This window comes from Opisthocomus hoazin, chromosome 6, assembly GCF_030867145.1.
Source record: "Opisthocomus hoazin isolate bOpiHoa1 chromosome 6, bOpiHoa1.hap1, whole genome shotgun sequence".
Classification (NCBI taxonomy): Eukaryota; Metazoa; Chordata; class Aves; order Opisthocomiformes; family Opisthocomidae; genus Opisthocomus; species Opisthocomus hoazin.
In genome coordinates this window covers 14,100,982-14,118,606 of record NC_134419.1, presented here as the reverse complement: position 1 = coordinate 14,118,606, position 17,625 = coordinate 14,100,982, and the positions used below count along the sequence as shown (strand labels likewise).

Genomic DNA, 17,625 nt, shown 5'->3' with positions numbered 1-17,625 from the left:
CTTGTATGATAAGATTACTTGTGACATGCAAGAAATGGATGCAGGAAACAAACATCTGGTCTGGAAATGAAATTTGTTTTGAACAGTAGACCTGGGGCAAAGGAATTTACCTTACTTTAACAGCTAGCTGTAGCTTTTGTTTCAGTGATCTGTATCTTTTCCTCATATGATATAATGTCTTCCAAATCAAATGGAATAATACTGTAAAACTTGTTTAAAATCCTAGGATGCACAAGAATTTTTGCGCTGTCTAATGGATTTGCTTCACGAAGAACTTAAGGAACCAGTTGTAGAACTGGAAGATGCCCAGCCTATGAGTGTTGAAGAGAGTGTGGAAGAGGACAAGAGCCAGTCAGACATAGGCTTTCAGCCCTGTGGCACCTGTGATAAAACAGAAAATGACACTATTTTCAAACCTGTCTTAGAGGATCCAGCTGAGACCACTATGTTAATTCAGGATGACGATAACAACTCAACCTCACCCAAAGATTGGCAGAAAGAAAAAATACCAAGCAACAAGCTTAAACGAGCAAATTCTGTTGAAGAGTTGGAAAAAGACACAAACACTGCTTCAGAGACCGCTGAATTTGTAAATAATCAAGGAACTGTCAAAGTACAGATACACAGCAGATTCTCAGGTAATGCATGACTAATGTGCAGTTGAAATAGTCAAATTCTTAGCCAGAGTATCTGTGTCAGTGGAAATGAGTTGTAGAATACAGTAGAGAGGTATAGGTCAAATAGGGTAGGTGGATTTACTTGTAAACAGTGCACATTCTTAATTTATTTTTTCAGTTTAGGTGTTCTGTATTCAGTTTGAATACCCTTGAAAAGCTGGGTAACGTTTCAGGTAATCCAGAAAAGTGGGGGTTTTGGTTTTGTTCTTAACTTAAAGGTATGTTAATGGAAATGGTGCTTCATTCCTAAATGTCCAGTTACCTGACAGTATGGTTAAATAAATTACGTAACTATTGTGTCTGTTCATCTGCAATACATTTTTTGGTAGAATTTATGAAATAATGCAAATGTTAATTGCAGAATACATCAGTGATGTCCACATGAATGATATGTCTGCAGCCCAAACCCCATCATCAAACGAAGGGATGAACACACGCTTATCAAGCAGTCCTCCAAAATCATTCTCATCATGTTCCTCACTGGTACCAGTCCACAAAAAAGGTACAGGCCCTTTATTTTCTCCCTCCTGGTACTGAATTGCTTGGTATTACAGTTTTCATTTTGTTGTTTCTTGTGTCTTGCATAGCAATGCAGTGTTGTTCTTAGGAAGAGTTTTTATCCATTATTCCCAGTGGGGAGAGGGAGCATTATATAAGCTGGACAAATAAGACGACTCACTTTCCTTCTGTAAATTCTGGTTCTTTTGAAGCATGAATCGTATTTGCCTCTGCTTTGTGAGGATAGAATAATATTTTTAGACAACTTTCTCAATTGCACTGGTTTAAAGAGAGGGAAAGAGTGGGGGAAGTTACTACCCACAGAAAGGTAATGCTTTTCAGAGAACATGCACGTTGCTTCTTCAGCGGAAGTTCAATAAGTCAGCATGTTAGTTTATAAAGGCTTAAGGAGCCATGTGTAGCTATACTGTAGATAGATTTGTAAACGCTAGCTGCTTTTTGGTTGTTACTATCTTAATGCTGTAGGGTGTTTCTTTTGGCACTTTTTACAGTATGATGTGTTTATCAGCATCCAGAAGGTTTAGGCTTTTATTGCCTTTGGATACAAGACAGTGCAGCTTCAGGGCACAAGAAACAATATATGATTGATTTTTTTTTTTTTCCACCCTTATTTGTCTAACAATAGACTGTTTTAATAAAAGCTCATCTTTTGGAACATGCTTTTAAGGCTATAGTATTAAACCACACCAAAAAACTACCACAACTTTAATATTGTGATCCTCTTTCATTCAACTGTCTGTCCAGGATAAGTTCTGAAAATGTTCATGTCATCCTTTCCATGCTTTAGCATTGATAGTGAATGACAGTGATTTAATGGACATAAATCATTGACCTCTTTGGTTCATTTCTTCAGCAGTACACTGCATCTGTACTACTGTCTCCAGTTTTGGCTTCACCATTACAGGAAGGTTTTAGACAAACTGAAGTGAAACTATCGGAAGAGGTACTAGGTGGCTGGAGCCTGTCATGTACAAGGAGAGGCTGGGTTTGTTCAGCCTGGAGAAGGAAAGGCTGCAGGGGAACTGTTGCTGTCATCAGCATTACGGGTGGTTATACAGAAGGCAGAGCCACACTGTTCTTGTAGCCATGCAGCAAATAGAAATGGAAGCAAGTGGCAGAAAGGAAAATTTCTATTAGGTGGAAGGAAAAAAAATTTTTCCATTGAGTGGCTGAATACTAGAACAGAGGTGAGAGTCCAGAGGTACACTGAGGTTCTTGGAGATGGATATTCCAAAGTTCAGCTAGAGCTGCTCTGAACAGAGACTGTACCAGATGATATCCAAAGGTCTCTTCCAATCTAGACTACCAGTTTTTATCACTTTCTAATAACGTAACTTTTGGCGACCTTTATTGAGTATTGATGGAACAGATATGTATGCAGTAGAACTGACTAGGGGAGTAGTGTAGCAGCCATTTGCAATCTCACAAGATGGTTTGGGTTTTTTGATCTGTGGTTTTTTTTGGTTTTATTGTTTTTTTTTAATTCCCCTTAATGCTAGAGGAATTCCCTAGTGTGCTTGGACTTGCGTCTGGGGTCTAATACTTAAGTATAATGCACCTATTCCCTTCTCTTCCATTTCCCCCTTGCTGAAAGCACATTGTTGGGTGCCACCATTCTAAGATGCCCCTACTTGTCAGTGTCTTCCATCTTTTCCTGCTGTTTGTTAGTGCGGATAGATACAGCATATCCTCCACATCACTGATAAATGAAGACTTTAGAGTGGTCTTAATGCAGTTGCATGGCAAAATAGGTGACTGAAAGGAACCTTAGAGAATTTTGGGCAAAAGGCTCTACGAAGCAGTTTGTGTCCATGATAAATAAAAAATATCTGATGCATTGTGGAAAAGAGGGTTTTTCAAATTACTTCTAACAGCTGTTCCTTCTGCTGGAGATTCTTTTGAATTCAGACTTTTGTATTATTTTAGACATCTTTCTAGGTATGGGATGATACAGAGATAATACTGCTGGACAGTAAACAGGCAAGAGTACTTGCTTATGGACAAACCCTTTAAGTACAAAGGAGCCTTGGGAGGTTGTGTTCTGTGTGAAAGATTTATTGGAGTACTTCAGTTTCCTTTTCACTGTAATTATTTCCATGTTCCACTGTCTATCTTGTTCCTGCCTGTCAGCATTTTGGCAGGGTTTGCCTTTGACTCCTACAAGACTTTTGAGTGGTCTCTTGGGTAATGTACAGACTCCAGAAGAGGGTTTGTGGTCTTCGTTTTAGCCCACCATTCCAGTAATCTGTAGAGCCCAAGAAACTGCTCTGGTGTGTTTACCTAAGTAGTAGTGGATTTGGGTGGGAAACATGTTATTGACTTGGAGTTTTACTTCATTTTATTTTCTTTTAATAAGCTGCTGTTACGCTGGACTCTAGTAGTAAATTTGGTCTACTTCAACCCACTGTCATCAGTGTTGTGATACAATAAGCTGTTATATGAGCTCTTCAGCCCAATATGGTTAAAACTTCCTGGAAGGATTTGATCAAATTAGATGTCAGATAGAATGTGCCTTTTAAAGTTTATAACTTGAGGGATTCCTGACAAGATGAATGCCATAGCAGTAGGCTGTAGATTTCAAGACTGGCAGTTTGAGTTTTACTTAAACAGAGGCAAAATTTTCTAGTGTTTGTCCCTCATAAACTGCTTGAGGAACCTACGTGAATTGCCTGGCACTAGCAGTAATCTGGTTGTGTAATTTCTAAGAAATATTTAGTAAATACAAAACAGGGCTTGGCTTATAATTTAATCCTCAATATGTGTGATCTCTAGTTATGTTATGGAAAGCTGAAGGAAATCAGTGTCCACTGTATCTTGTTGTACTTTCAGCATTTTATTTTTGTCATTTTATAGTTTCAACTGGATCATCACCAAAAAGGAAGAAGTGCAAGAAGTACAGGAGTGTTATCTCTGATATATTTGATGGGACTATAATAAGCTCAGTACAGTGCTTGACTTGTGATCGGGTGAGTAAGGAGGGGAAGTTCTAGCTTTTTATATGTGTATTTTGTTTTGTTTTTTCCCCCCTAGTACAAATACGTAGGGGTTTATGAATACAGTCATTCTCTGGTAAATTTATTCTTTTGTGATAGACTTCCTTGGAAGGTTAGGTTGTTTCAAACTTACTCACTCAAACAGTAATAGCAGCTACGACCCACTCTTTGTGTTTAGACTAGCTTGCTTTCGTTGAGCTAGATATTTACTCAGAGCTGAAAAATAACATTCTGGTAATTGGTTTACAGCAAGAATGGAGAAAGAGTCTTGCTCTTCAACTTCAGTTAGATATGATTAGTTTCTAGTAGTGTTCTGAATATCCTAATAAATAACTGCTACTGTTGTATGTTCTCAGGTACATAATGTTACAAAGAAAAGTAGAAGACAGTAGTCCAATCATGTTGCAGTAATAGTCTTATTAGGTAGATTGAGTCTAAGAAAATTCATGTCTTTCAGAAAATCTGAGTAAAGACACAGTTTATATGAATCATTACCCGCTTTCTGAAGTTGTCCTCTACTGCAAGATTTCATGCAATGTAGAAACAGTTGATTTTTTTCTGTACTATTTCCTCATAGAATTACTTGGAACAGCACACGTGATAATTTAAACAAAGTCAAGTATCTAAACATGTCTAGTGGACCACTTCTGAGTTTCAGAGCAGTAGTATCAAACACTGGATATCCAAATCTTTGCACTGGGGACAAGTTTCTCAACATGAACTTTAAACCTAACCCCGGTGCAGTTGCAGGGGCTTCCTGTTTCCATTACTTTAGATCTAAGAGTACTGAGACCTCAGGGTAATCTAGTGAGCAAGTTCAAAAAACACGAAAGAATTTTTAAAGTTTGCTTGATGTTTTACATGGTGACGAAGTGATTACTAAATCCAGCATGGGAGAAAAAATGCATAGCTGGGTGTCTTTTGCAGTGGGTCCAGTTACATCAGGTCAAGGTAACGTCAAAGTAAAACACTGTCAAAGCAATAGGCTGAAGCTTTCTGAAACTAGTTTGTATAACAGGAGCCTGAAGCAAAAATCATAGTGCTTTGTATGACTGGTAGGAAGACAAATAATTAAGAACAACTTTTAAAAAAACAGTTTCAGTGATAACAATGTGCAAGTTCACTCAAAAATGTTATTTTTTAATTCCTCGTTTTTAGAAAATGCATTCTTGCATCTCCTTATTTATAATTAATTTGCTACCTAGTGGAATTTTCAACTATACAGTGACTTAGTAGTTACTGGTGAACTTTGCAGAATTCAATTTGATTGCTGTTTCTCTTAAAGCTTAACTTTATTTTGTTTCATTTGTTTTCTTCTGTAGCTCTCTATAACCCTGGAGACCTTTCAGGATCTGTCCTTGCCTATTCCAGGTAAGGAAGATCTTGCTAAACTCCATTCTGCAAGTCATCAGACATCTCTAGTCAAGGCAGGGTCGTGTGGAGAAGCGTATGCCCCCCAAGGATGGATAGCTTTTTTTATGGAATATTTCAAAAGGTAAATACTATTTACCTTGTTTTATTTATTTATCTATTTTGAAATTCCAGTTTCTGCTTTTCTGGCAGAACATTTGTTTGTTTTCTTTCTTTTCTGTCAATGATGTTTCAGGTTTGTTGTCTCATGTGTTCCTAGCTGGTTTTGGGGTCCAGTTGTAACCTTACAAGATTGTCTTGCTGCCTTTTTCGCCAGAGATGAGCTCAAGGGTAAGAGGTTAATTACAAGAACGTGTTTCTTCTGGGTTTTTTTTCCTCCTATCGCAACAAGATGATTACTATCTTCTTAGCTTCATGCAATTAAGCAAAGGCCACCTGTTAGACTGTAATACAGCCATTCCTTGCTCTTACGGGATCATTCATTTCAAAAAGGTAAGCTTCTCACTCAGCTGAATATTTGAGGCAAGAAATGCCCATGAAAGCTGCTTTAGAAATGTCAAATAAATCTGAATTTGGTTTAATGAAATGGTATCAACTGAAAATTTCAAAACCCACTATATTACTCATTCTCATAACCTTAATCTGAATTTAGTAAATTATTTTCTTTTTAAATTATATAGCACCATCTCCTCAGATTATGCTGTACTGCTTCATAGTTGAATGCTTAAAACCTAAGAACCTTTCTATTTAGTCGTTCTGTCAACACTCTTATCACTGTTAAATATTGAATGCAACCTAAAGATACATTCCCTTGAAACTTTTATGTATAAAATGTATGTGCTTGAAGGATAACTATTTGCATTTACAGAATAATGACTGTTTTTCTTCTCCCTCATATTTGCAGGTGATAACATGTACAGCTGTGGAAGGTGTAAAAAGTAAGCTGCCTTTTAACTTTGTTGATTTTAATTTGTCTTAGTTTGCGTGCTTTAATGCTTCTGTTAGTCAAGAGGCATTCATTTCTATTGGCTGTGTTGGTTGAATTTAGTACTACAAAGGTTCAGGAGTCAGGAAGCACTGACTCACTATACCACATTGCAAACCAAAAGTGCTTAATTCTTTTTCATGTTCCTTACAATTTTGGACCTTTGTAAATTGTTTTTGATTGATAAAATAAAAATTTTTAGCCCTCTATATTACTAGCAGGTTTTCATTGATATGCAGTAGGTCACTTCAGTGTTAAAAATAAACAAGCATACTATGTCTTTAAATACTAAAGAACCAAGAAACAGAAGTGGTCTGAAGACTTGTTGAGACCCTTTATGGAAAAGGAGTGTTATTCCTTGCTATATAACTGGTGATCTGTAGGTAATTTCTTAAATAAACTTAGTTGGTTTTTTTTTTTTCTCTTTTGCTGAATAATCAGCTTTCATGAAGCTTAAAGTTCTTTCATTTTTGCTAAGAGAAACTGTTACCTAGATGGAACTTTATTATCTGTTCTTGCTGCTTTGAATTTTTCAGCAGTACAGATTGTCTTTTCTTCTGAAGCGTCATTGTATCATTTTGGCTACTACATGTCTAGTCTACATTCCAGAAATATTTTGGGTTTACTAACGTAATGTTCAGCTTAGACTTTTGCTGATCTAGCACAATAAAATAAAACCTTTTCAGAACTAAGTGTTGGTTGTGTTGTGTTGTGGTTTTTTATCTTTGCTTAGGTTAAGAAATGGAGTGAAATTCTGCAAAGTGCAAAAATTTCCCGAGGTACTGTTACATGCACTTTAAAGTACATGCACTTTAAAGCACTTTTTCTGCATGATTAGGAATGTGGTAAGACTAATGAGTTGCATAGAGTAAATTGTGTTTATAATGTTATATGATGAAAGCTGTCTTCACATTGGCATTTATCTTTAAGAATATGAGCAATGTTTGATTATTTATCCTGTTAGAAAGTGAACCTTGTACGTGAAAAGTAAAGTTAGAAGAATGGGGTTTTTCTGTGTTGTTACTGTCTGCCTGCAGAACTCATTTATACTGTAGATCATAGAACTGAATACCACAACCAGAGTGAATTTTTTTTCTTTAAGTAATGCTTGTAACTTTAAGTTTTAAAAGTAATCTGATCTTATACTTCAAAACTTGAGTTGATGGCTGCAGTACTGGGGAAGAATTAATGTCCGTTGTGACAAGATTGTGCAATAGGTGCATTGAGGAGGAGAAAAGGTATGTTGTTCATAACTGCATCAGTGTTAGTAACTGTTCAGGACTGGTTTTTTTTGTACTGTCGGTAAGATAAGGCTTCGATAATTACTAATTAATTTCTAATTCCTTGAGCTGCAATTGACTGAAAAAAGAAATCTGTGGGACACAGAGCTTGATACTTGCTTCAGGCCATAGAGAACAGGGATCCTTTTAGGATGATAGAAGGAAAATGTGGCATGCACAGTGTGGTTATTAAATATCAAATAGTAGCATGTATAGTTCTTGAGTGAATCTGTTGATCCTTCTTACAGATATTGTGCATTCATCTCAAAAGATTTAGACATGAACTTATGTTTTCCACAAAAATTGGGACCCATGTGTCCTTTCCCTTGGAAGGCCTTGATCTTCAGCCTTTCCTTGCGAAGGACAGTCCAGCTCAAATAGTGACTTATGATCTCTTATCTGTCATTTGCCATCATGGAACTGCCAGCAGTAAGTATGAGGTTGATTTTTTTGTCTTTGCAGTTGATACTCGCATCAGCACTTGTGTTTCAGGATGATATCCGTATGCTGAAGGGTAAATAGACTGAGTATTGGTAGTTATAACGTGAAAGATAAATGCTGTGATTTTTACCTTGACCCATAAGATGGCTTGCTCTTAAAGAGCTGACACATCTTTGAAATTGTATAGCATACTTAAATGAAATTGTAGGTGGAAAAAATTATCAGATCTTGGAATACTAAGTAAAAAATCTATATGCGCTATTGAAAGTGGGCAATATAAATGTACAAATAAGGTTACATGCCAGCAGATGACCAGTTGATCGGCTGTTCTACATAGCTGTTGTTTGTCTAGAGTTTTTATGCCTTACTTTATTGGAAAGAGTTCACAAAGCACCACAAAGATGCTAGTAATCTTTTCAAAAGATGTTCTCTTGGATGATCGCTGACAGTTAACCCCAAAACAGGCAGTAACTGCAGTTTATGGATAGTGACGAGTAGCTGAATAAACGTCTTATTGCTATATGCCAAGCTAGTTCCTACCCAAGTGCTTTCAGTATTTATAAGAGTTGGAAAATAGGAGAAAGAAAAGCTTGAAGCCAGATACTTCATAGATTTTTGCAGAAGTTACCCACCCCCTTCTGCTCCCCAAAGCTGAGGTATCCATTGTGTAGATGAAGTTGTTTCAATTTTTTCTGGATGCTTTTTCATCTTCCATTTAGTGCTTGCTGAATGATGCTTCTCATAATTAGCTTAGTAGATATTTGATTATTGACAGTTGAATATGTATTTTAAAATAGTAATAATTTTAAATATATTATGAATAGTCTTCAAAATACAGTTAAGTGTGGTCTTGATATCATGTAGCCATTACATATCTATGCTAATTTCTATTATAACGCATACAAATATTTGAAAAGAGTTCACTGTGGGAACTGATTAGGGTAAATTGTTCAGACAGTCTTAGTCTGATTTGAATATCGTGATTCAGGAGTGCATTAGACAACGAGCTGTTTGAAGAGTTCAAGAGTATACTGAAAGCAGTGTCCAGCTTCCCATTAGCTCATAGAAATTCAGAAAAAAGCTCATCTTGAGTTTGAGAGAGGTTAATATCCGAGTCCTGTCTGCTAATGAGTTAATGTTTCTCCCATTTAAGACTTGGTTTTTTTGGACTTACTGTGCAATACATGAAAAGGAAGTAAAATGGGCAGCTCTGGACACTTCTTAATAATTTTGCTTCTAACACTTTAGGTGGACATTATATAGCTTATTGTCGCAACAATTTAAACAATTTGTGGTATGAATTTGATGACCAGAGCGTCACAGAAGTATCAGAATCCACAGTGCAAAATGCAGAAGCCTATGTTCTCTTCTACAGGTAAGAAATTAAAAGTACTATTATAATCATATTGGATATGTAAATAACTTTTCAAGCACTTGGGCAGCTTTCAGAAAGTTCAGAAAGTAGCTGCTGCACAAGAATTGTAATGGAAGAATTAGACAAACCAGAAAAGCCTGTGGTGGAGAGAGATTTAATCCTTCAGTTATGTCCTTAACACTTGTTCTGTCACTGCCAAAACTTGCATAGAACTTAAAATTAAATCTGCATAAATGAAGTATAGTAAGGTGACTAGAAAGAGAACTTTAAGCAAGTGTCAGAACTGGCCACCAATTACCTTGGTTTCAATTAGAGGAAAGGAATTCTGCACTCAGGGTGGTTTTGCACACAGACTCCAACAGTTAGAGCTCTAAAGGGAATTGTGGAAAGTCTTTAGCCGATGGGATGTGGAACAACAGAGGTTTTACTGTATTGTAATTCAATTTCAGGGAATTTATAGGCTGGTCTTTTCCTGAAAGTTGAAATGAAAGGCGAAAAGTCATGTTATTATCATCTCAGTCTACAGAAATTTTGTATTTGAAATAATAAAAGTGACTTAACTCAGTTTTCAAATTCTAAATTTCTGGTACTAAGATCAAATTTCCACTAAAAGCTGACCACAAAATAGATTGTGTCAGAGCTGCACAAGAAAGAAGATGCATTCTGAGAATGTTTTAGCTTTCATTAGGAGCACTCGTACCTGCCACTGTCTGAGCTAAGCCTGTCAATCTGACTCAGTAGCTCTTCTAAAAGGAATGTGGAAGTCATGTTGTATTGCCAAGAAAGAACACTGTATGTGATTGTGGGCAAACAAATTAAGATAAACAGTAAAAGCATAGCATTCATAAAATTTGGTTTTAAAAGAGTATGCCGACAGAATGCTACCACACGCACAAAACAGATGTTCTTTCAGTGCATTTTAGAAAGCTTAGTGGAGATATGTATGCAGTTTTAAATTACAGCTGGAAAGTGAACTAACCTACTTGAATTTCATTTTCAGACTGTTAAGGTTTTTGTTAAATAATTTTGATCTGAATTTACACAGGTGATATATTTTAATTAGGTTCATCGCATTTATTTTTTCCTACTCTTTTGTCTTGTTTCGCGACGCTGTAGATAGCCTTCTTGCTATAACCATTAGGTCTACCTCAAGCTTTTCTATCAGCTATTTGAGTGAACTTTGACTCTGTAAATTAACTGAGGTGGCCCAGCTTTTGTGTGATGCTGAGTGAAGTTTCACGTCAGGGTTCTGGAGTATGGGATGAATGGTTCAAACCTGCTTTTGAGAAGAGAGATTCTATTCAATCTAGAAACAGGAGCGCAGAGATACTTCCAGCTGGACAGCAGCAGCAGCCTTAATGAGAAGAGTAGGGGGATACAGGAAAAGCAGGGGAATTACCCAACCTACTTACTGTTCAACCTTACTTCTGGAGGTAAGGAAGGAACATGTCTCCGAGGAGTACAGCTAGCAAAGCTTTAGCTCAAAAGATACATAGAGGACATGGGCAGATGGGCAGAGCCTTTTCTTCTTCTGTGGCAGTGATCACCTCTGCAGTATAGGCCGCTGTCTCTGTTGCAGTCCAACTATTTGCGTTCTCAGGCTGGTAGGTTGAATGGGAACTGTCGGGGGTCCTAAGCAGGCAGAAGTTTCCTTATAAGCATGATAACACTTGTGCCATGGCTTGTCAGAACTAAGGACAAGCATAGATTTAACAAAGCAAGTAGTCTTAGTCTTTGCTGCCCTTCCCGCTCTGTACTAACTGTACTGACGCTTGTGACACGGGGTTCGGTAACGTGGCAGTCTAGGATCCTGCCACGCATTTAGGTGGTGGCTCTGGCTGTACATAAAAGGTACAAGGTTTTTCACAGGCTAAGTCAACTACTTCCTGCTAGTAGAACTTCGAAGTATAGACGACCCAGGTAATTTACTTGAAAGTACAGTTTTCTTTTCACAAAGTAAATTATCTGCACTGTACACATGGATATACATTCATTTAATGATTTCTATTTCGGCAATAGGAAGAGCAGTGAAGAAGCACAGAGAGAGAGACGGAGGATATCAGGTCTGCTGAATATGATGGAACCAAGTCTTCTGCAGTTCTATGTTTCCAGACAGTGGTTAAATAAATTCAAGACTTTTGCAGAGCCAGGACCAATTTCAAATAATGACTTTCTCTGTATGCATGGAGGTGAGACTGTATAATTTTAAAAGAATTTGTCGACTTGTAGCTATACAGGGATGTACAGTTGTTTTAATTGAAGGAATTTGAATATAGTAAGTTCATATTATGACTTCTGTAACTTCTTACATAAATTAGAACTATACCTTCAAAGTAAATTATTTCTCTCATTTTAGTAGCTGACTAGTTGGAAATGATACTGTGTAAAGTTCTACTTGTTTGTTTGTTTGTTTGTTTTCTCTGCACATTTGATGTTGTTCATAAGCTTTCTTGATTCTGAAAGAGGAACAGTTTGGCTTATGTGCTTGCTTCCTAAACATAGATATTCCCATTTTTAAAAATCCTGTCACTTTATCATCATCCTCAATACTTTGGTCTGCCAATCTAAATCTTTTTCTCAGCTATGTGCTAGAAGCCACAAGAAGGTTTGAAAGCTGTGGAACCAGAAATTGAACTGATGCAGATTATCCAGTGCATAGAGTGTGAAAATAGAGTAGTAATTGTGTATATTTTGTATAGGAGCATAAAAATTTTACTTTGTGCTAAATGTTAATAAAAATGAGAGAATTAGATGAAGGAAAACATATTTGGGGAAATATCCGTGTTTGAGTGCTAACATTCCTAGAAATCATTACTATGTGGTGGTCTTACACCTATTTTCAAATGAAGAAAATATAGCTGTATTAGATTAGCAGTTAGAGGTGCTGCCCCTGTTGCTGAACCAAACTTTTAACATAGGAATATTGGGCCCCTGTAGCAATTTGCAGAGTGTGTACATGTGGGCCCTCGTGGCTGTGGCTTTCGTTTTCATAGAATCAGAGACTGATTTGGGTTAGAAGGGACCTAAAGGATCATCTTGTTCCAACCCCGCTGCCATGGGCAGGGACACCTTCAACTAGACCAGGTTGCTCAAAGCCCTGTCCAACCTGGCCTTGAACACTTTCAGGGAGGGGGCATCCATGACTTCTCTGGGCAACCTGTTCCAGTGCCTTAGCACCCTCATCATAAACAATTTCTTCCTTATGTCTAATCTAAATCTACCCTCTTTCAGTTTGAAGCCATTACCTCATGTCCTATCACTCCATACCCTTGTAAAAAGTCCCTCTCCAGCTTTCTTGTAGGCCCCTTCAGGTACTGGAAGGCCGCAGTAAGGTCTCCCTGGAGCCTTCTCTTCTTTAAGCTGAACAGCCCCAGCTCTCAGCCTTTCCTCACAGCAGAGGTGTTCCAGCCCTCGGATCATTTTTGTGGCCTCCTCTGGCCCTGCTCCAACAGGTCCCTGTCTTTCCTGTGCTGAGGGCTCTAGAGCTGGACACAGGAACCCAGGTGGGGTCTCACCAGAGCAGAGGAGCAGAATCCCCTCCCTTGACCTGCTGGCCACGGTGGTTTTAATACAGCCCAGGATATAGTTGGCCTTCTGGGCTGCGAGTGCGCGTTGCCGGGTCATGTTGAGCTTCTAGTCAGCCCTTCTCAGGGCTGCTCTCAATCCATTCTACTCACAGCCTGTAGTTGTGCTTGGGATTGCCCCAATCCATGTGCAGGACCTTGCACTTGGCCCTGTTAAACTTCATGAGGTTTGCACAGGCCCATGTCTCATGCCTGTCAAGGTCCCTCTGGATGGCATCCCTTCCCTCCAGCATGTTGACCGCCCCACACAGCTTGGTGTCATCACACAGCTTTTGCAGGGTTACAGCAGATGACTCTTGTACGAGTGCCCAAACTCCTAGATTTTCCCTATTTGAAAGAATTCCTGTATAGGACATTGCTGCTTACCATGTGCTTCAACTCAGTGCTTCTAATTCTGCAAGCCCCGCTATTTCTGCTTCCCTCAAAATTCTACTGCTTTCAAGCATATATGTTGTTTGAAGTAATTTGAGAAGGTCTACAGTAAATAAGTGAATTTTGAATGGACAGTTTGCTAATGTGTTTACATGCATAAACAAAGTATTTATTCACTCTTGTAACAAGTTAATTGTATACCTTAAGAAGCATTTTGCTGTCAATATCTAAAAAGGATTTTAGCCCTTTAATCTTTCATGTAGTTTGCTTCTGCTTTTTATAAACTTCTCAGCCTCATAAAAGATGAAAATTAGAGTGGCCTCTAAATACAGTAATAGATTATAATGCATTTAAACTGGTTTCACGTAATTTCTCTGAATTCATTGAAAGGTTGTGTTATTTTTTTTATTTAGAGATCTCTAACATAGTCTCCTTTCCCTCACCCCCCAGATAAAATCCATGAGTCTCTTGTTTTTGTTTTTGTTTTTTTGTTTGTTGCTTTTGCAGGTGTTCCTCCACACAAAGCTAACTTCATAGAGGACCTAGTTGTAATGCTACCTCAAAATATATGGGATAATCTGTATAGCAGGTAAGTTTCGTACTGTAACTGGAAAAAATCCAGTGATATACTTTGAGAGCAAATATGTGCCAAGCAGCAACATCAGACTTTAGAAATTAGTGGCTCAGAAAAATATATATACTCTAGGCACAAAGCCAACGGACGGCAAACATCCTATTATATAATTTGCTTCTGCCAAGTAGTGCTAAAAGCCTACATAAAATAGTGTGTTACAGGGATAATACTTGAGTATTAAACCAATAAACATGTATCGTATGTACAGAATGACACAAAGTAGGTCAGCAGAAGTATACTTTGCAAGTGGTGTTTTGAAAGGGCTCTCTGTATCAGCTTCCTGCTCTCTTGTTGGCTGGAGACAGCTTTTCTTTTATGTTGGCTTTGAATCTGTAGCCTCAGCTGCCAGTACTGCTTCAAAATAACTTTTATCTAAGCATTCTGTGTAACTACTCCATGCTTTTTGATATAGGTCAGGTTTAAGTGCTTACATATAAAGGAGGGATTCTTGTAAGTTGTGTCTCCTTTTAAAGTAACAAAAAGCTGTAGAAGAGCTTTGCTGATGACATTAAGGACTCTGTATTGCACTTGCATTAAATATTTTTAGCTGTTAATTTCCTGTCACCTAAGCACTATAGCTAAAGGGGTTGTTTTTTGTTTTAAAGTTTCAATGGACACAAGTGAAAAATAGAAGGAATACTATTTCCAGCTTATTTCCACTTTCTTAGGTATACTGAGGTTTTCTTCCAACTGACAAAGGCGTTATCCTTTTTGTGTATGCAGAAATATTTGTTAAATCTGAAGGAAAATATTTATAAACTTCTCATTAATTTCCTTTCTCTGTAAACTTCTTTAACAAGATGTCAGACCTCAATCATTTAATAGAAAAGTAGAAGTCCCAGAGATGATAAGGTCCTCCAGATTTTGAGAGTCCATGACCCAAACATATTTATTTTGCTGCTCAAGTGGCACTACTGTTCAATTCCAAACACTTCCAGGTCCCAGTTGCTTCAAGACAATATAGTATAATCCATACTTCACCTGTTTCAGTTAAAAACTTGTGAACTCATCAGTGCAGTCTAAAGCAAAAGTGTCACCTTCAGAGGTCCAGGTAAGTGGTAGGTGACCATTTTATGAAACACATGTCTCTTAAGTTGGGATGATTGACTATATACCAAAAAATTTGTATGTACAACTGCTGTTGTACTAAAATAATGCTTTAATTTTCAGGTAAAATACAACACTTCTATATCGGGGATGGGGGGGGGCGTGTTCTGAAATAGCATCCCAAATTATTTTGATGGACGGACAAACATACAAATCTAAAAGGGAAAAAAAGAGCAATGCCTTCCATGGCAGAGTTTTGTTTAGTGTTATTCACTAAGTAAACACAGTTATCTTTCTGTCTTGCTTAAGAACTTTTGTATTTTGAACTTGACTTCATATTGCTGTACTTCAGAGCACTCTCTTCTATCTCATTTAATGTAAGATTTTTGGAATAAAATCTAAGGTTTTAGAAGAGAAACAGAATTGGAAGAGAACAGAGCTCTGACAAAAATAATTATTCAACTGGGCAGTGGAAGCCAGAATATCCTTATCTCAGTATGTATCTTGATCTGACCTTTCTGTTGTAGTAAATGCATCTCTTAAGGCTGCTAGTCATTCAAGAATATTTTCTTGATCAGGCTTGTAGTTTTCTGGCTAGCAAATACTGCCTGTGTTCATAATGATACCTACATATACACGCACACGTAGATACATCTGCTGTGCTTCTCGGTGACAAGTGCCCCTGTAGACTTCACACAAGGAAAATATGTGGGGGAGCTGGGGCATGGAAAATAAAATTTTAAGAACAAAACAGTAAACAAGTTTAGAGGCTGGTGTTGGGGAGTTAGCAAACTGATGAAGAGCCTGCAGTGGAATGGAGGAACATGTTTGAGAGAGAACTGGCTGGAACATTTCCATAAGCTGTTTCTTAGAGGCCTTTAATAAAATCACACATGATATATATATAACATTATATTTATGTAGGAAGATAAATGATGGCATTTGTGCTGACAGTTGGATGTTTACAGGTGCACAATCTTTTTACATGGTATTTTCCACAGGTTAATGTTTTTTTACTTTTACTGCAGGTATGGAGGAGGACCAGCTGTTAACCATCTGTATGTTTGTCACACCTGCCAAATAGAGTGTGAAAGAATTGAAAAAAGAAGGAAAAATGAACTGGAAATGTTTATTCGGGTAAAAAAGTAAACACTTATTCATTCTGCTTTTTGACATCACCTGATATTCATAACTTGACCCAAGGGGTTAGCGGAAGTGCATAGGTGATTCCTGTAACATACGGACTTTATTAAATATTTGTATACCTATGTAGAATCCCTTCTTTCTTGTTGGCAACAGTAATGTTCTTGTGGTATCCAAATAACTGTTTATACAGAGATATACTTAGAGAAAATATTTAATGTGTTTCTTAAATTGCTTTTTTTATAGTATGGAAACAGAGTGCAGCCACATGAGCAGTTGTTCTTTATACAGTGGCCAGTGATCTGTTCTGGGCAATCTGATAAGGGTTAAGTGCAATAATACTGTTCCAGCAAAAAGTTAATCATAATCTTTAGTTCTAATTTTCAAAAATATCATTAGAGACATAAATAAACATATATAATTCAGTGTGAAGTAAATACCTTAGTATTGTAATGGATCTGTAAAATTAATGTCAAGCAGCTACTATGTTTTCCATGAGTTAAAGACTATATGCAGGAGTTTGAATGGTAAAATAACAAGCAGTAATGACTTTGTAATTCTTAAACCAAAAAGTATTTTGAAGTTTTCAGTGAAAATAAATGCACAGATATTTGAGTCCCATTTCTGCTATCTAAATTCACAAGAGGGAGAAAAATACAATCACAGCTGTTCTTTCAGTTCTGTCTGTGCTTTAATCACCCTTCAGAGATGGGCTTTTTCATATTTTGACTGCTATTTGAACTTTTTAGTAATTCACTTTTTCTTTAGTCTGGGTTACCTCTGAATAGTCATTAACAACATTGAGTCACCCTCATTTGCTTTAGTGATCAGTATTTTTCCAGTATAAACAAAGATTATGTGTTCACTGTTGTGCAAGTATTGTTACTGGTTAGCAGACAGAAAATTCTGTTATCCTCTATAAAGACTGCTTTAGGAAATGATTGCAAAACTTCCTCTATCAGAAACCTTAAAAAGTTACGTTGATGCTTTAGGTTCATGGCTTCAAGGGGGAGGTATGGCTATATCATTACAGAGCTAAAAGATAATGGCTTTAAAGGTTTAAGTGAATTTTTGCATGCTTCTTAATAACAATGTGAAAAGATCTGTAGTCTCTGAAAAAAATGTTAAATTTCATAAAATCTTAATTATAAACTTTTTTTAACAATGATAAAAACAAATTTAGTTAAATGTGACTGAGACTCTT

At 37.2% G+C, this 17,625-nt stretch overlaps 1 protein-coding gene across 9 annotated transcripts in view; it reads left to right on the top strand.

Annotated features, from left to right (window-relative positions):
• The window catches only part of USP33 (ubiquitin specific peptidase 33), a 44,294-nt gene that overhangs the window by 21,487 nt on the left and 5,182 nt on the right, over positions 1-17,625 (top strand). For 5 of the 9 annotated variants that reach the window (XM_075424736.1, XM_075424732.1, XM_075424730.1 and 2 more), the window contains 12 exons: positions 227-638; positions 1,039-1,179; positions 4,050-4,162; positions 5,512-5,684; positions 5,787-5,890; positions 6,465-6,498; positions 7,279-7,324; positions 8,074-8,254; positions 9,515-9,641; positions 11,661-11,830; positions 14,105-14,186; positions 16,307-16,415. In XM_075424736.1, the coding sequence (XP_075280851.1) occupies positions 227-638; positions 1,039-1,179; positions 4,050-4,162; positions 5,512-5,684; positions 5,787-5,890; positions 6,465-6,498; positions 7,279-7,324; positions 8,074-8,254; positions 9,515-9,641; positions 11,661-11,830; positions 14,105-14,186; positions 16,307-16,415 (1,692 nt within the window). The remainder of the gene's footprint in view (positions 1-226; positions 639-1,038; positions 1,180-4,049; positions 4,163-5,511; positions 5,685-5,786; positions 5,891-6,464; positions 6,499-7,278; positions 7,325-8,073; positions 8,255-9,514; positions 9,642-11,660; positions 11,831-14,104; positions 14,187-16,306; positions 16,416-17,625) is intronic. The other 4 variants (XM_075424738.1, XM_075424734.1, XM_075424737.1 and 1 more) reach the window with 2 other exon arrangements.